The sequence below is a fragment of the Anneissia japonica genome, unplaced genomic scaffold (assembly GCF_011630105.1).
Source record: "Anneissia japonica isolate Jap-2015-1 unplaced genomic scaffold, ASM1163010v1 scaffold284709_len978187_cov192, whole genome shotgun sequence".
Classification (NCBI taxonomy): Eukaryota; Metazoa; Echinodermata; class Crinoidea; order Comatulida; family Comatulidae; genus Anneissia; species Anneissia japonica.
In genome coordinates, this window is record NW_022757342.1 from 194,363 (window position 1) to 214,249 (window position 19,887).

Consider the following 19,887-nt stretch of genomic DNA (forward strand, 5'->3'; position numbering starts at 1 on the left):
CACGGGTCCTGAAAAGGTAGGTTTAGAATTCTTTTCTTTTTCCCCTTTTTTGTTGCCCAAGGGAGGGGCCAGGACCCATGACCCCCTCCCCCAGATCCGCCAATGTGAATTGCGAGAAAATGTAACTCGGTCTTGTACAGGATAAACATTCTCTTTCCCATCCTTCTCCTCCTTCTCCCCTTCTTTTTTTGCATTTCCGATATACAAAAATCTCCAGACATATATTTTTCGCCAAAAAGTTTCGCCCCTCCCCTCCCCCCCCCCCCCCCCCCCCCCCCCCGCCCATGCAAAACCAATCTTATTTTAAATAGAGTAGAATACGGTTATGTCAAAGCTCTGTATAGTCTGGAATATTAGAAGCCCTGCGACCTCTCTCGGAATAATCTTTTTTTTTTTGTACTAGTGATATGTAGGCTTTACCCCAACACATTTTTCAAGGCTGGAAAAAGTAGGAGTGGCCATTTGGGGCTGGGGGCCTTTGGCTTTTCCCACGCGGGGTCGCATGCATTATGCCACTGGGTGTAACAGCTTGTAATTTGATTTTCAAATTTGTGAAATAATACAGGCTTATATAATGCTAATGGCACTCTACTGCAAGTTGCTGTGTATAAACAATCCCTTTCAACATTAGTTTTTTATTAAGTATTTTCTGTATAAATGAAGTGCTTTGTTGGAATTAATAGTGGTATCAAGGGTGATATCAAAGAGTATAAAACTGCAAGAGGTCCGACTGCCGGGGATTCTTTGGAACGCAATACTATTTCAAAAAGTACTACCCAAAAGGGGCGTAGCCTTTCAAAGAACGAAAAGTGCGGTCATGTTAACGCGTGCTGCACGTCTATATAGAATGTATGCTGGAATTTGAAACGCAGCACGCGTTCGATAGAAACGCCTTTTACGTTTTTATAAAGGACACACCCCTTTGTGGGAGTACTTTTTAACGTTCCATTGCCTGTATACAAAATAAGGGCAGTCGGACCTCTTGCAGTTTTGTACTCTTTGGTGATATTAATAAATGGTAATTATGTAAATGAGTAACTGGGTGAGCAAACATGGGTGGTTGGCCTACTAAAATAATATTAATACTCTATACATACGGCGAGAACTTTTTATACTGTGTTTCACAAACTTAGTTTTTGAAGATCAGAGGGTGGAAAAAAATACTGTACTGTACTTTGTTTTCTCATTTAGCAAAATGATTTTGCCAAAAAAATCTAGGTGAAGAATATAAAATTAAAATTGTATTAATGAATTAAACAGTGTAGTAATGAGATTAATAATGCTTTAAATTTATATAATATATCTTATTTTTGGAGATTTCAGGGGAGTGGAGGGCATAATGAATATAAATAAAAAACTTTATTTTTTCGTGGCAGATGGTGCGCTAACTGGCCAAAAATGAAATTTTATTTTTATTTGAAATCACCATTTTTGGCCGTTAAGAGGGTTCGCTAGACAAGGTATAAAAAAAGTCAGGCCTAATGTATTCTGCAAAGTTTGAACACAATCAGACTTGCAACACTCCAGTTATCACAAACAACAGACACAACAGAAAGGACAGAAGGCAGCATTTTCAATAGTCCCCCAGAGGGATGGCTAATAATTCCAAATGTTTTAATAGCGTACAACAATGTTACACATAACTTACACATATGTATCTGTAAATAACATTAAGACACAATTTTCTTGGTTAATCGTAAAACAGAACGTTGGCTGCTATTTTGATTTTTAAACCTTATATTTCTTTTTAGTTCAGCATTGTCAATAAAATATATCCGAGTCTATAATTGCATCAATAATTCGATTAAAAAAAAAAACGTTTCATTTACTGTTGCTCCAACTTTTGGGGATTGGGCATACTGGTAAGTAAAAATAAATAAAAACTGTAACATATTATACATGTTTCAATACAGGCAGTTTTTAAAATACAAACATGCTTTCCAACAAATAAAACCAGGCTTTTAGATAAATTTCAAGTTACACAATGTTGTTTCAGACCAAAACATACTTAAATAGCCAAAGAGTAAAAACAGTATTAACATCTTCACAGTGGCAGTATATATTCTGATATATTATATTTCAAATACAAGTTTTATTTGAACTGTTTGCATTTCTAGGATAATATGCCTTTATACAGATTACCACAGTCCACTAACCGACATCAGTCAAAACTGTAGTCGCAAAAGTGCTTCTACGGATCACTGAAAATGTCGAGCATTAACATCGACCATTGCACTTATACAGAAACCAGGTTCCAAAATGGCGGTAAATGTGAAAAGACTGCAATACAATTTGCATTTTAGATCACTTTGAATTGTGTACTGTACAATGTTTGGCTATCTTCAACACTGTTCCTGTGTAATTCAAGTATATTGTATAGTTTATTTTTTAAATTAAACAGTTAACACACTTGTTCAATGATAGTGCGATCTTTCTCTATAACCTGACTGTCGCCCTCTATATTCATCACGACGCGACCAATGATCTCTTCCTTCCCGGTAATCTTGATCTCTGTAAGGATTACCTCTGTAGTCATCATATGGATGGCGGTGGGGAGGAGGTGGACGTTGATTATCATGGTCATATTCTGTGTACTTTCCTTGGGTATATCTGTTACCATCTCTTTGATCTTTGCTAGGTTGGGCCGGGGATACCCTCTGAAGGGGTAAAATAGGTGAAGAAACAGAGGACGGCGAGTACTTTTGTGGTTGTTCACCCAGGTCTAGTTTTGGGTCTTTGTAAGAAGCTGTAGCTGCCGGATATTCAGGTGTGTAAGTATACTTAGGTTGGGTAACGGTAGAATCTGGAGACGCCTGCATGACAGTCTTAGAGGCATCGCCAGACGTTGGTGTGTTGTGCGAAGACGTGACATTTGCAGGATCATATGCTTCATCTTCCGCGGCATCAGACACTGTTTTATTGATTTTTGACTGTAAGGACTCTATTTGTTTATCAAGAAGAGCTTTTTTAGCATCCTCAACTTGCTTAGTCAAACGTATCAGAAGCTGCTGTTGTTCTGTCATACTAGAGTCAGAGTCAAAGGTTTTTAACAAATTTGATTTCACTTCTGAAGGTACAGTATCCGCAGCACCTATTTGTGGCAATGTTTGAGCAACGTTTTTAAGGAGTGCATTAAACTTTCCACTACCTTCAGTTGTATCTACCAATGGTTCAGGTGTGTTCTTCACCACTGGCTGAGGGAAGTCATCCAGTACGTCAGAGGGATCGTATGGTGCTTCCCTCTCTTCCTGCGAAGGGGAGTAAGCTTCCACAACATCTTCAAGCAGTTTAGAACGGTCAGCACAAGTGTACTCTGCTACTATTGGGTCTTCCATCTGCTTGCCTTGCATGAACCAATCAGAATCTGGTAGCGAAAGAGACCTTTTCGCTCGTTTCTCTTCTGGCCCTTCCTTAACTGCTCTGGATTGATAATTAGTTGCCAGGGCAGCAGGATTGAAACTGTCAACAGAATGTCGTTTAGACATTGATGAAGAAACTGCTGATCGACTTGGACGAATCTTACTAGATGATGAGTGACCTGATGCCCATGGTTGAGAGTCTTTATAACGTACTATTAATCCAAGAAGAAGGTGCGGCCTAGTTTTTTCCAATCCTGCAAAACAAATATCAAAATAAGGTAGTGTATAAAATTAGATACAACCGATGGCTACTATTAATGCTAATTCTCTAGTCTTGCACTATTCTCATAATTTAGACTAGCCCATTTCTATTCCTACTAAAATGTAAACATCATAGCTTGCCATCCCCTAATTGGCTTTGGCACAGCACATAGTGTTTCTAAAATTTACCAGTTGAACACTGAGTGTACATTTTCAAGTACAGCTGTACATTGGTGGTTCAATTCAAGTCAATAGACAGATTTTTTTTTCTTATGAGCAAAAACAACTCCAACCCCCCTGCCCCCAACCAAACCTCATAATGAGACCTCATTTATGTAGAGACCTTTTACATGATTTTTGATCACTATATGCATACTCTTGGCTCTTGTACTCTAAAATAATTAATAGTAATAATGACAACAGTAAAAAAATTAATCATTTAAATGTGATCCATCAAAGAAGAATTTTCTACAAATCTCACCTGGTGAACTTAATGCGCCTATGGACGAAGGCAATTCCTCAGTAGACGGCAACGGTAAAATATACATGTCCTTTATTGGAGATTTTGCACTACCAACCACGCCGATTCGGTTGCGGTTGTGGAAATACTGGTACAGTGCTATATAGCCAGCTTTGTCGTTTTCGTCCGCTACATGCAGTCTTATGACAACCAGTTCTGTAGTGCTGGACATATGAAGCTTCTTGAAATAATCCCACACCGCTTCTTTCGGAATTCGGCCACAGATGTGAATTGTGTTTCCAAGGTTCTACAAAAAAAAACATTAGATAAATTTCAAATTTGCACTACAATATCATTAGTAAATTCCATTCACTATTTAATATATTTTATATTTATATTGAGCCTAATGCTTAAAGCCTTAATGTTTTGGTTATGTGGACACAAATTCATTAATGTTTGGGTGGAGGGAGGATACATTCTGATAACGTGTGTTACTCAATTACACACCATATCAGCGTCAGAATTCCACTCCTTTAAGCTCTACACCATACACAAGACTAACTGTCCCCTAGAAAAACCCATCCTATTTTGTACACCCATATTAAGGGGCCACAATGTTGGCTGATAATCAAAGAAAAATATATATTTCAACACTATGTAAAACCAAGGCAATTCAACAAGGACACACATCTCCACTCTCAAACATAGCGCGTGCGTACAGTCCTTTGATCTTTACTATGGCATCAACAATCTGATACTAGTTGCAAGTACAGCCGTAAATTATTAGTCTATATGTGCCATACGTTTTATTGTGTTAGTTACTATTTTATTAATTTTGGGTACTTCACAATGTCTGTTACATCTGATTTCTTTTGACCACAAGCTTGTTAAATGCTTCCATAAACTGCAATTTGATTCATGAAAATTGACCAACAAACTGAAAAGTTATAGCAATTGAAAATTTACGATTTTTATGAAATTTCATGTTCTTATATTGGGTACTCGCAATGTCTGTTACATCTGATTTCTTTTGACCACGAGCTTGTTAAATGCTTCCATAAACCGCAATTTGATTCGTGAAAATTGACCAACAAACTGAAAAGTTATTGCAATTGAAAATTTACGATTTTTATGAAATTCCATGTTCTTATATAACATTCAACTGTCATTTTGACAATGTTGGACTAAGGTGTACAAAACGAACATTTGAGTAGATACAGAAAATTTATACATTTTTTCTGCGAAGTGAGTCTCATGAACGACAATACACCACACCACAATACTAGGGAGTATACCCAATTGCGTCTGGGACAACTACGCAGTGCAAGGATTGCAACGAAAATGCTGTAGCAACTATGTAGCAATTCTATGGAAACCAGGTTTAAATAAAAATGGATGAACACATAAAAAAAAAATGGCATGCCTAAATATGGTCATGATGACATCACAGTTTTTTGTCAAAAGCAAATCTAATAATCTGGACAGAGCTCTAAATAACAAAAAACTAATGCAGATAACACTTACTAATGACAGATGCTTGTGGTTACCAGAGACTTCATAGGCTGCCGTATTAAACTTGGCTACGTCTGGCATAAAAACAGATCCCTTCCAAATGTGAGTTGGTTTAGGTAGAACAGGTGTCGGCGGTGACACGTCAACACGTTCAGATGGTTTACTCAGTGGAGAAAAGCTACAAAGAAACAACAATCAGTTCAATAAATCATTGATATTTTATATGTCTGTAATAAATTTAGAGCACTAATCAAAGGATTGGTAGTTCAAGTGACAAAAACTTTTATGCAATATAAATTATCTAGGAGTAGAGCTGCAGCTTAGGCCTATACAAAATATTATTAGTTTATCACTCTATCCAGAGGTGACAGAACTAGGGGGTGCTGTGTTATGGAGAGTAATGTGTGACCGGAAATGGTCTGCAGTTAGTTGGTTGTTACCATGTGATGTTGTTGCCAGTGATGTTGGAGTATATAGTACAGCAATATGAAACTACTTGGCCTAATGAATGAATAAAGTTCAGAGTTTGTCGGGTAGTGAAATGATTATTTCACATTTTAAGTGCTCCCTAAATTCATAAGTGTAAGCTAAATTACGGTGATTAATTCAATTAGCGAAGATATGGAGACAAATTTCGAATCCCTCTCTCCAAGAGGGGATGCAAATGCTTTGTGAAAATGAGTACGCTGCGGTACTCATTTTCACAAAGAAATATACACAACTGGTTAGCTAACAATTATGTCAATGTTACATGAACACCTGGGAAGGAAGGTGCAATCACGTTGTTACCTAGCAAACGTCTGTACTGTATGGGGGAGGGGCTGCTGATGTACTGTGTAGCGGGGGACGATGAGGCATAAGACTAGGCCTAGGCCTATTAACTAAGACAGTGGAATTATATGTGATAGAGAGTACACTTTCCGAAGAAATAAATTAAAATAAGAAAAAAAAAATAACTAAGAATAATTCATTTGCAGAGGTACCTGGTAGGTATTATACAATGCTAACAATGCGGCTCTTGTAGCCCTGGCTTGGGAAAGGCATCCATGTGCAAAGCAGTGGTGTTTGTTTATCCATGAAAAAAGTACGCCACTGGGAAAGTTTGCCTTACCAGGAAAAGGTGACGTATCTAGCTTATGACGTATGCATGCTAACTGATGTGAGTGTGACGTCACCAAAAAATGAATATTTTCTATTATAACTAAAATATTAATAACTACAAAGTTTATGGGCGTAAATTCCCTTAGTACGAATGAAGGGTTGCACAATCTCCTTGCCATACCAATTACAGCTCCCACTGATGTCTCAGTCGAGAAATACAGGTAGCTGAAGTCTTTCTCGCAAATCTGACTACAAAACCATATCCAAATTTCACGTTCCACTTTTAACCCTGAGTTGTGCTTCGCACTCGCCGCTGAGGGCGGCGTTCCGGGAACCCTGCGTCTAGGCAGGAAGTGATGAGGGAGAGAGGCTTCTTTTTATATTTTGGTAAAGCCAAATATTACCCTTGGGTTGTTGCTGGTGCATTGATATTCAAATTAAAACATGATTGAGATAATACAAACAATATCTACTAATTATTTAATTTAAAAAAAAAAAATTTTAATTAAAAAAATAATTTTTCTTAAAAATAATTTTTTTTTAGTACCATAAAAGACATGTGAGCGAGGATGATAAACTAATAATCAAGATTTCTTTCTCACAACTAAAGGAAAATCCACTCCCTATACCTCACAATAAGATTAAATAAATAAATAATTTCATCTTATATGGCGCATGTATATCCATTTCAGACAGCTGCTCGCTGCGCTATTTCCACCTGCAGCCTTTTCTGCACTTTCTCTTATTTACTTATTTTTTAAAAATAATATTTCTTGTATATATATATATATATTTTAACAAATTTATTAGTGGGGGAAAACAGGCAAAACAAGTGCATAAACACCCAGGGGTCATCCATCGATTGTCACTCAATAGCATTCCCGAACTTCTACTGTACCTAGATGGCTAAACAAAGGAACAGGAAACATATTTGCCCTGCCACAGGCGAACGGATTCTCATAGGTGTTAATCGGGACAATGGCCTTCCTCCCTGGAGGTAGATTTTCATTTATTTCTTTATAATAAATTGGTTTATTTAGCATTTCATAATCCCAGCATGTAAAATGTTTTACAGTTGGATATGGAAAACATCTGTTTGTAAACATTTTCAATAAGATCTCAATAAATACCTGGTTGTTAATGGATCATATTCTTCTTCTGTATCATCTTTATCATCCTCCTTCTGCTTAGACATTCCTACCAATTTCTCTAGGATTTCTTCATCATATGAACTATCACTTTGCAAAACATTTTGCCTGTCCTCTGAGCTCTTGCGATGGACGACCTTTGTCTTCTTCACCGGAGCAATGTCATCCTTAGGGGGCGCCATTTTTCCAGTACAGATCTTGCAGTTAGAATCAAACAGATGTGCCCTGTGTTGTGAAGTTGTGTCATCGAGCAAGGTCGATAAGGGGTCAGCATCCTCAGCTTCTTTGCTGTATCCTTTCTTGAGTTTGGTTGGAGACTTTTCTATTACAGTCGTCTTTATGGTAAAAATGTGAATGTTAATTACTTTATATATATGTAGCAAAGCCAAACTAGTTGCTCATCTCAAAAAAATCTATTTTTATTTATTAATACACAGTTAAAGAGTAAAATGAGAGATATAAAATGGTAAAAGAATCGTTTAAATCTGTCATTTTGTTATGAAGTTACAGGAGTTTAAACATACACCTGTTTAAAAAACAATATTTGAGGAATCAGCCTTCAAAGTTCTTGAGTTTGGGCATTTATTAGGCAGAAACTATCACCAAATCATTAAAATTTCATTGAAAATGGGGAAAATAACAGCATAGCATGATAATATATAGATATATAAAAGGTAATAGTTTAGTGTAATAAAATATATTTTTTTTTAATTTTGACACTCCAGCATGTTTTGGCCATTATTTCTAAAACAGGATTTGTGACGAGTGACTGGTTACGTTAGTCTTTGCCACATATATTCACTTAATTTAACAATTCTTTACAGCTGGGCTCATACTATAGAACCACTTAAAAGATTTACCATTATATCTGGAAAAATAAATATATTTATTACAGTTCTAAAAGTATTAATTCATTATTGTACTTCAAGCCTAGACGAGAACTGACTCATGGAGGAGAAATCATAATCTAACATGGTTCAAGATATGTGCAAGAAAAAAATGTCTTCTGTATTAAAATCTTGGATTTGGATTTGAATTTATTCACTGTGAAACACACCAAAGATAGCCCTTGAAAGTCGGAAGATATTGTTCCAGTTGAGTTTTCTGGTGTTCTTTCATGTGCACACAGTACCAATGACGTAAACATTTTTTTCGAATGAAACTTAGAAATCAGCCCTACAGCTGAAAGACAAGGAGGCTAGCATGTATGGATCTTTCCCCTAAGCCCTGTTCCTTTAATATTGTGTCTAAGGTCCCACAAAACGACAGTATTAAAACATACGCAAACACGTGCGTATTGCTGGCCCTGTTCTGATTGGCCAGTAGTTAAGTTTGATTGACATTCCAGAAAGGTCAATAAAGCCAGGGACCAAGTAAAAGTCTCCATGTTTCAGTGCACACCAGTAGCTAGCAGACTGAGCTGAGCTGCTCCTCTACCTACCTCAAGTGCACTGTAGTGCTCATCCTCAATCTCCACTTCCCCTTTGTGTGTTTTCTTGGTCAGTTGCATAGGTGTAGACTTCTTAAGTTCTTCTTCTTGCTTGATCATCTCTAAAGCCTAAACACACGAAACAATGCATGCGTCTATATAGCTCTTTTCACACTATCAAATTTGCAAATTTAGCAAATTTGTATAATGTGCTCATATATAGGCATGATGATGTCATATCACACCCAAATATTTTATTTTATTTTGTTTCATTTCGCATTCAATAGCGTGTGGCCCCCACTTACAGAATGGGAGAAAAAAAATGTATTTGTCACACAAAATTTTATAGTGTGGATAGGAGAGAGAGAGGGGAGTGCTGTTACTATCTAACGTTTAAGCCTGTTGTTTGGGGACTAAAAAGCTTAACAGAATTAGTGAGCCAACAGGAGGCAGTGTTTGCCTTCCTGGAGTAGTGGCGCTATATAAAACTTTATACAGGACACAAGAGGCAAGGCAAATTTTCCTTACATGTTTGCTTTCTCGCTCTCGCCATTCCGACAGTTCCTTTGAGGCCAACTCTTCTGAAGACATTGTCACCAGTTTTTTTGCAGGCAGGTCTTTATTCAGAATCATGCGAAACAAGCCCTGCAAATAAACACAAAATAAACTAGAGCAGTCACTCCATAGAATGCATACCTACGCCGTGTGGCTGAATACCAACTATAAGCAGACCATGTATGATAGGCGAAACTGCAGCATACCCTAAAAAAAATAATGGAATCTCCTGTTGTATTCAGGTACATTATTTTCTTGAGTGCTGCCTGAACATAATAAGCAACTGCATTAATTTACTCGAGGGTAAATAATTGAATTTCTGTGACCTTTGACTATTTGATTTGATTTGTCTGTCTTTGATTATTAGGTACCATTCCACTAAATTGTATTCCATTAAATATTATTTAATTTTTTATTCCATTCATTAGTGTAACATTACAGACGGACACTACCTCCTGCGCGGAGGTAATAAATGTATGTACATTATCACAGGAAAATACTAGCATGTAATAGTATAACTGTCGTTTATCTAGTACCATGCCCCATGCATCACAAATAAATGATATTTTGAAAATAAATTAATTTACAAATTTTTTCATGAATTCACAATAATTCTTTTCTATAATTTTAAACAAATATAAATTGATTTAACATACATCTTCATTAGCTAATTATTCGTTAATTATTTATCAAACGAATTACTGTATCATTACCTTGTTTTTGGCATCTTTGATATTAAATACCAAAGTACGATATTTAGCTTTATACTTTGTGCTAACATCCCGGTGAATTTTGAATAAGTTCTCTTCTATCTTGACACACATTTTCTTCACATATGACTTATCATAAGGAAGATCCTTTGCCTCAGATAACCTAAAAGAAAAACACAAAATAATTGAACTGGTTATTGGGCGTTGCATATTTGTGTCTGGAATGTGCCTTGTGTTGCTGGAACAAACAAACCATTTGGAGTAAATTTAGTAAAATTCCGTACCTTGTAAGAAAAGCATCCAAAAATGCTTTACGTACGCTGAGTCGAAGTTGGTCCTCACTCGGTTTAGGTGGCTTGGGCGGTTGCTCAATCTTGCCTTTCTTTGGTGTGGCCTTTGACGTCTCTTTGGATGATGACTTTGGCGACTCCTTTGGTGTTACCTTTGGAGACTCCTTCGGTGTTGGCTTTGGGGCTTCCTTAGGTGCTGCCTTTGTTGTCTCTTTAGTAGATTCCCTCAGCTTCTCTATAGAGACAAACAGGAGTTGTGTTTGTATCAACAAAGGCTTTTAAAGTAAATACTAAGGATTTTATTCATTTTTTTATATATATTTAAAACATGGTTACATCCCGGGAAAAATTACATTGCTTAAAATTGAATGTACAAGATCTATGTAACATTTAACTATGTTAACTATGTATTAAAAACCATTGGTTTCAAGTGCAATACGGCCAAACGCACAATGAAGAATGCAGTACTCTCTTTAGAAAACAGTTAAGATTGTCTTCCAGTGTTCTGTCCAATTCCCCAACTAAAAGGCTCCCATTAGAAATATGCAAAAGGAAAAACCAATCCATGCAACAGATCATGAAGCTTAGAAAAAGAATGATGTTCTGGAACACCGATGCAGAAATTCAAACCTTTGAATAATGCTGATAATGGGGGCTGCCATGGGGAGGGTACACAAGCAACAAATTATTTGTGGTTTTATATCTGAAATCAAATATACAACTGAGAATTATTATTAATGCTTTTACTCTCAATTACACCTCACATTCTAAAACAAACACCACCATACATACCTTCACTAGATTTCTTGTAAAATGAGCCTGCAGAGTGGCTTCGAGCCCTTGGCTTGACCACTTCATACGTAGGATGCCTAGTAAGCCATTCCATCAGATTACGGTCATTTGGTGCACTATCTCCTTTCCTGATCCTTCCAGTGTGTCTTTCAATAACTGTAATATGCTCTATGGACTGGAGGCCATGACCTTTGGAGTCATGCTAAAAATAATTTTTAAATTGTAATCAAATATAAAAAAAATTTAAAAGGGCAAGTTTGTCACAGATAAACTGATTCTTGTTACAATACTTAGAGAAACTGATTCTTGTTACAATACTTAGAGAAACTGATTCTTGTTACAATACTTAGAGAAATTGATTCTTGTTACAATACTTAGAGAAATTGATTCTTGTTACAATAGTTACAGAAACTGATTCTTGTTACAATAGTTACAGAAACTGATTCTTGTTACAATACTTAGAGAAACTGATTCTTGTTACAATAGTTACAGAAACTGATTCTTGTTACAATAGTTCATACTAGCATGTGCTCATATCAATATATATGTACTGCTGCACCAGCGTGAGGTAATAGGGAATATATCCCATGACAGATAAACTTACCGTTGACTTTGACGATCCAGGAGACTCTGGTTTCACCTTTAATCCAAGGCGATTACGATCGTGACGAATGAGACGCATCGAATCCTTGGCATGATCAATGATGCATTCGTTGCTGCAGTAGACAGTGCCTTGTTTGGCCGTTCTCTTACACGCAGAATTAGCACAACATTGTTTCGAAGACTGGTGCTGCAAATATGCAAGTTACATTCAACGTTATAAACAATGTTACAAATTCAATATTTGAAATACTGTAAAACTGTGGCCATGTGAAACAGAGCATGTATGTTTGCATATACCACCTCTGAGTAAAGGGCCATCAACACATGTAATCAGTTTGAAATTTTAATCCGTAAAAACCTGCTTTTAATTCTCACTAAATTAAGTAAAGAAGACAATTGTGTAGAGACATTTAATGCAATATTTGTTAAATTATGGTTTTGTAGGATGAAGTAAGTAATTTTGAAACATCTATTAAATACAGTATAGATGACTGTATTTAATACCATAGTATGAAGTGCAATTCATAATATCCATCCTATGACAGTAACAACTTAAATTTACTAGTGATTTTTGTAATTGATAAATAAAATCTTCAAATTATAGTGTGGTTGACTTTAACAAGGTAACATTAGACTATCACATAAAACAATGTAGGACAAAAAGAAAGATAAAAACACAAAAATGTATTATTAATGGTGGACTCAGTAATGAGGGTAGAAATCAGCATCAGAAGTTAGTATTCAGGGCAAAAGAGGACAGTGTTCAACTTTAGAGAGGGCAGTATTCAGGGCCAACCAACGACAGTGTCCAGCACTACAAACTGCAGTATTTGGTGCTGAAGAGTTCAGAAGTGATATGGGCCCACTTTAGCGACTCCTTCAAAGTTAGCATTGCTGCAGGGCTCCCCTCAATATATCTTTTATCGAATGCAAATAGAAACAAAATTGAATTGGCGATGTATTTATCTAAATCGGTAACATGCAACTGAAAAGGTGCATTGAATTTGACATGCTAGTAATATACACATATATGTTATAATGTTGCCAAAATAGCTTATTTCAAGACAGAGAGATGCACTAAGCACACATCACTGTCTACCTGAAAAGTATCAAATTTGTACTGTAGCAATTCATAGCCTGAAAAACATTTTGAGACTAAAAAATTCCATCAGTAATAAGGGAGAGATGTTTTCACAAAGAATTCATGACTAAAAGCAAACTTTGGCAACACTTTTTTTGTGTAATTTTACTTTTGGAGTCGATGTCTTCTTCGTTGGGCTTGTGGGAGTCTCTGATTTGCTGTCTTTTCTTTTTCTCATACCCTGTAAAACCAAAATGATCTAAAATTCATAGGAATACAGAGAAAATGTCACAACATCCAAGAATCCCATTGCGATAATGTATCCATTCACTGGGATAACATCCTCCTCCACTGAGTACTGTACATTCCTTCATCTATTGAGGTCATTTCTTCATTCACTGGGGTCATTCCTATTCCTTCGGAAAATTCCATCATGCCTTGAGGTCATACTCTCATTCACACTGAGATTTTTCTTTATATAGAGTTTCCAGACCTCCATACTATACCAAGAGCATAATATGCAGATAGTAGAAATAGTATCTGTTTTGTTGAATTAACAACTATGGTAATAGGTTCAACAAAACAGATAGTTCTACTACACTTACCTGTATGGAACCAGATGAAATTATTTGAGCATATTATGCAGATGTCATAATTTTTTCTATGATTCAAGCTAATTTATTGTACAAGAAGGAAATTCTCTTTGGGCATTACAATTACAAATATACAGTAGAACCCCTCATTTACGTACGGGACGGGCCCAAAGGTGTTCGTAAAAATCATTCGTACGTAAAATCGGGGTTGTGTGAAATTCCTATGTATTTACACTACCGATATGCTAGGCTGGGCTAGGATAGGCCTGGACTTAAATTTTCTTTGGACTGGAGCCAAAACTCCAACTTGCGCTCAAAAGAAATTCGAAATAACGATCATAATAATGTACAGTACTATACATACTTGTTAATGGGTATAGAAACTTTATTGTCTCTTTCTCAGGCAATAATATATGACTTATCTTCTAGCTTTACAAAGAAACACAGCCCAGCGGGCGCCACAACAGGGCGAGTAACCAACGTTTTTCACTCGATCCATGTGGTTGTGGCGTCATATAAATACCCTGTATAGAATAACCCGGAAACCAGGGGTTCTCAACTTTTTAAAAGAGCTCTGATTGGCTGTAGACACTGCGCTTGGACTTTTTTTGTATGCAATACGATTGTTCTACGCCTGCATTTATTAAATGAATAATAAAGTTATAAAAAGAAAATGTGGGTGTCAGTGTCTTATTTTATGGGGGAAATAATGAAATGGTTGATTAACGTTAGTTAATCTACCATTTGATAAATACATTCCAATCATAATTAGGGGGTTCATTAAATTACGATATGAGGGTGGTGTATTCAGAGATGAATAAATCATGCGCCAATCGATATGCCGACAAGTTACGCATTGGGCGGAGTTTTCTCACGGCTGCAGACATGAAGTATGATCGCCGTGTTGAATGTCGGTGTACTCAAAGCACACTATCTGTAGTAGAGATCGCTGATAGTGTACAGCAAACCGAGTGAATAAACTCTAGCCCACGCCTAACGATTAATTCTTGACACGGGTGTGTGTTTTGTTCATGAAATAGGAACTTTATTTATGACAACAATTACATGATTTTACGTTCGTAAAATCGGGGTTCTACTGTACTAACATCATCACCACAGTACACACAAACATACACACACATTTAGTTTTGGATTGTGTCACAAAATCAAAACCTTCTGATCAGACTTAATCAGCCTTTATTGAAGTAGGTGGTAGATGGAAGAAAATTATTTAACATATTTGGGAGGAAGCCCAATCTCAATCAACATTCTTTTACTATACAAGGCATAGTTGGCATACTTCCTTATATTTATCATTAGCATATTAAGTTTATTAGTGGGTTGGCAATTTAAGCTAATTTGTTTTTTTAAGACCAAGTTTTATCGCTTAAAATTGAAAGCCTATTTGTTATACTCATGCTGTCTGTAATTCTTACCATACATTTTAAAATCTAAAAGAATACTTGCATTATCAAAAACAACATATGAACAGAAAACAACCAACATATATGTCTACCTTAAAAACTAAAGCTTCTTCAATAGAAAAATAAACATACAAAATATACACTTGATATAATACTGTAGATAAGGAAGAAACTATATAATTGGTTTGATCAAAATGTCTGCCACCCACCTTTATAAACTCTGCCATTTTCTCATTTACACCAGCTCTACTGCTTGCAACTTTATCTTCCTTCTCAATATTATCTTTACTTTCCTTGTCCTTTCCTTTATGTGGAAATGAAAACGGATTAAAAAAATTATTATTACACAATATTACAGAATGTACATTTGGAGAAATACAATTCTAAAACTAATCAAATAACTCTGCAATAACCAGACGACCATTAACTAAATTGTACAAGTCAAAAATTTTAAAGAATGGGGAGTACTGGTGGTTTTTACGGAATAATGGGTGGGGCGATGCAAGGAAGTAGGATCATTTTGTTTTACCACTAAACAGTACTAAATAACTGCCTTATTAAATATATTTCAGGGCTTGTTTCACTCACTTTAGTTCACTATCAGATACCTGTGATTTGCCTTAAATTTTGTCACATAATATATAAATAAAACCTGATAGGCAGAGTTAGACAGAGACAGAGCTTATTCTAACCCCTACATGGGAGTGATATTTAATTAGCAAGATTTATCATGTCCTCAACCCAAAATGAACCAATAGCTACATACAGAGTTTGAAACAATGGACCACAACCATACCATATCTTAACCTCACTGTTTCAATTCGTCAACATGTAAACTACAGTTGAACTTGCCTAAGTCGATTCCAAAATGCCATTGAAATATTGTTAAACTGAGATAAAATTTGACTTACAGATTGTTAATTAATAGAAAACGCAAGAATTTGGCAAGTAAATAAGATTAAATCAGAAATTATTCGATTAATGCACAGTCGACTTAGGCAAGTTTAACTGTACATACCTTTGCAGTGAGCACAAAACCACTTCTCAAGCTGATGGCTCTCCTTTTTCGTGATGCCTACGCAAGTCCCATGGAACCATTCACTACACTGATCACAGCTTATCATGAACCTGTTTGGAAGACAAATTAAGAGTTGTGTTTAGTAGAAGTACAATTTAACTTGCCTAAGTCGACTTTGCCTACCTCAAATAATTTCTAAGTCGAACTTATTTTACATGCCAAATTGTTGTGTTATACATTAATTCACAATCTGTAAGTCGAATTTTATTTAAGTAGAATAATTTTTCAATAGAATTTTGGATTCAACTTAGGCAAGTTCAAATGTAGTCCATACTACTAGTCCTGATGCTGACCAGACCAGAATGATGCAAATACTGTACATCATGTAGATGTAATAAGCAAAGCAAATGCTTCATTGAGAGGGGATCACAATTTGGAGGAAGTCACTTCCAGTAGATCTGATTAAATGAGAATTCCAAATAACACCCATTACCTAATTTGATTTTCCTGTAGGTGGTGATAGCATCCGAGACCTTGTTCTCAGAAGTGTGTAGCTAATCCCAATTTCCAGAGACTCGCGCAACCCACAGGAGACTTAAGATAAACCCTGACATCATCAGGTAATTCTTTGCTCTGTTTCCCAGTCTCCAGATCTATATAGCACTTTACACCAGTCTCAAAGCTCTCGTAGTGTGGACTAGCTCATACAATAACTTTCTTCTTCCCTAAATGTCTGAGCTACTCGTTAAACCAATGCCAGCTGATCCTGCCTTTCGACAACAGGGGCAATATGGACCAGTACAGTGGCGGCTCTAGGATATATTTTCGGGGGGGGGGGGGGGAGGGGGGTGTCAGACAAGGGGGACTTGAGCTCGTAGGCTCGAGCTGGGAGAAGGGGATGAGAGGAGTTCCTCCACCCAAATGAGATTTTTTTTTAAAGAATATCAACCTCTAAATGAGACAGACTATGACAGACATGTGTTGCCTTGGTGTGGGTCTATTTTTTTATGTTTTTTGGTCTGACTGCCCAACGAGCTCTGTCCGGTGGGGGTGGGGGGCTTGACCTGTCCGGTGGGAGGGGCTTAAGCCCCCCTGGGGTAACCCCCCTCACACTTATCTCGAAAGATATACTGGGTTCCTTAAAGTGCATATGACTGAGCCAATTGTGTACACTGAGACTACAATTTATAGTTCTTAACCGAGAAGGCTTGATATCCACCTCTAGAACCCATAGGCGAATGTGTCGTTTGAACCAGAGAAGTGGCTGTAGGTTGCAGTGCCCCTACATTTCCACTGAACACTGCATACACTTATTGCAGAGTGTACAGACAACATCAAGTTTACGTTGCCGTTGCCCATGACACGCCCATACTTTATGGTTCATCAATTAAAAGCAGTTATTGCCTATAAACACTAGCTGTTTTAATTCATACATTACATTGTATTAGTAGGGGTAAATCATTTGTACTCTTCAACACTTATTATTTTTCAAATCAGACATGCCTTATCATTTTCAAGATATATAATGAACTTAGTTATAATTTTCTTAGCTGTTGCGTTTGAGCTATTTCTGCTATGTTGTTGCACAAATAAATTGGTAGAGGTTTAAGTTTAACTAAAGGTTATTGGAAGTACTGTAATTAATAAACGTCGGGGCCTAGGCCCAGTCATTGGATTAAGAAGCAGAATGCATACAACAACCTCCCGCACAACCTACAGATCCGGCCTGCTAAACTAACAATAGGTCATATACTAGCATGTACAGCAGTAAGGACATAAAATGCTCTTTAAGTAAAGCGGTGTGGCCTGAGGTTTGTAGGTGCTATGTTGGTATAACAGCTAAATATTCTTACCATACTCCGAAAGATTCGGAATTTTACGTCAGAGCAGGTTAGGCTGCAGCAGCTTCTGAGCCTACTGTATACGTGCAATATTATTATTATTGTCCACCAGTACTCGGGCTTAGCTCGTGAGCTTAATGTAGTGTACTCTATTTACATGAAGTACGCCCTCTATTTCCAACACGCAATTATATACGTATACATTTGAGTACAATTGACCGTATTTATTTATTAGATTTAAGCATACGCTCTTTGAAACGGCGGCACATACTGAATATGGTGCGTTAAATACTTTTCGACAATCCTTTTCTGCAGGACAGGTTAAATTTTTGTATGAAGCAGAAGAAAAGGCATTTCAAACTATGCTGTTATACCTGTATACAGTCATCTCTATATTAGAATGGAATCACATGGGCGTTGTATATATAGAGAAACACATTCAGTTCGTAAATTACCATTGCCTTTCTGACGACATAGCTTCCAATCATCAATTAAATGCTATAATACGGATGAAATTATAACCGCCAGGAATAAACCAACCTTAGTTATATTTTAAACAAATAGGTAAATATTAACATTGTAACAATACTCAAATAGAACATGTAATAATCGTATCAAGAATCACTAGAAGTTCCTTTATTTCAGTTCTATGAAAAAAAGTGTTTCTGGTGGGATTCGAACCTGCAACCTCTCACAGTCAAGGCGAGTAGGGCCTATCATACACATTCGTTATTTTTATATTGATACCACACCGCTAAGCCACGCCCCTCAGATATTGTTGCCAAGGTCCCAAAAAACGATAGCATAAAATGTACATAAAAACCTGCATTTGTGGGGCAAGCGCATATTCTTGGCACTAATTCTGAATGTTATTTGTTAGGATTGAAAAGTCCATTATGCACAATACGTATATACTTATCTGACTAATTAATATTCACTTTCAGGTACATGAATATAATTAGTCAGATAAAATATTGACCATCAAAATCAAAGAATTCCACTGTAAAACTGAGCAACTTTCTAAACCTAAAAAGTGGTGGATACCGGAATTTCAAATATTTGGGAAACCAGGGAGGAACTTTCACAGATGGAAAGTCTATACCACCTCAGCCCCACTATGGGGCTGAGATAAACAAAATATGATCATGACACCTCTACATGGTCGGAAATGGCACCCAGACATTAAATTTGAATTATAACTTTTTTTCTCCATTTTTTCTATTTTCAACAATTTAGGGGGAGGGGGAAGGTGAAAAAAAAATGTGTTCTTGCTCTCATACCAACAGAGGACAGCGTGGGTAGTTCTTTGTTACTTCTTAATTGTTATCCCACCTTTGTCCTGTCCTTTTTCTTGACGGTCAATTTTTCTTGTCGTGACCTGAGTGGCTCTTATTATTTGTTGAAGAGAATATTCTTTTTGACAAGAATTCCCCATGTTTTTTTGGCCTTGGTAGAAGTAATCTCCATTCAAAGCAAACTCAAATGGAGCCAATAAAAGCAATGACTGTGAAATAGACACTACAGGATTTTATTTAAATAAATTGAAATTCAGAGTACCTTTTTTGTGCGCATAGTGCGTTTACGCAATAATTACCATTACGAAGCCCATAAATGCACTAATCCTATTAAACAAACACAAGAATAACTTGCTACTTGCTTTTTTCTCGAATTTGGTCAAATTTGCCTGATCACCTTAAAGATGTGTTGACC

General features: G+C 36.5%; 1 protein-coding gene across 4 annotated transcripts in view; it reads right to left on the reverse strand.

The window, feature by feature from the left end:
* Positions 1–1,570: 1,570 nt before the first annotated feature.
* LOC117124653 (PHD finger protein 3-like) overlaps positions 1,571–19,887 on the reverse strand; it is a 26,851-nt gene continuing 8,534 nt past the window's right edge. For 3 of the 4 annotated variants that reach the window (XM_033270961.1, XM_033270962.1, XM_033270960.1), the window contains 13 exons: positions 16,337–16,446; positions 15,528–15,622; positions 13,471–13,542; positions 12,222–12,407; positions 11,618–11,819; positions 10,820–11,060; positions 10,539–10,698; positions 9,799–9,915; positions 9,283–9,399; positions 7,824–8,176; positions 5,605–5,770; positions 4,102–4,387; positions 1,571–3,613 (listed from right to left, as the gene is read on the reverse strand). In XM_033270961.1, coding sequence (XP_033126852.1) covers positions 2,415–3,613; positions 4,102–4,387; positions 5,605–5,770; positions 7,824–8,176; positions 9,283–9,399; positions 9,799–9,915; positions 10,539–10,698; positions 10,820–11,060; positions 11,618–11,819; positions 12,222–12,407; positions 13,471–13,542; positions 15,528–15,622; positions 16,337–16,446 — 3,304 coding nt within the window. In that variant the 3' untranslated portion in view covers positions 1,571–2,414. The remainder of the gene's footprint in view (positions 3,614–4,101; positions 4,388–5,604; positions 5,771–7,823; positions 8,177–9,282; positions 9,400–9,798; positions 9,916–10,538; positions 10,699–10,819; positions 11,061–11,617; positions 11,820–12,221; positions 12,408–13,470; positions 13,543–15,527; positions 15,623–16,336; positions 16,447–19,887) is intronic. The other variant, XM_033270963.1, reaches the window with a different exon arrangement.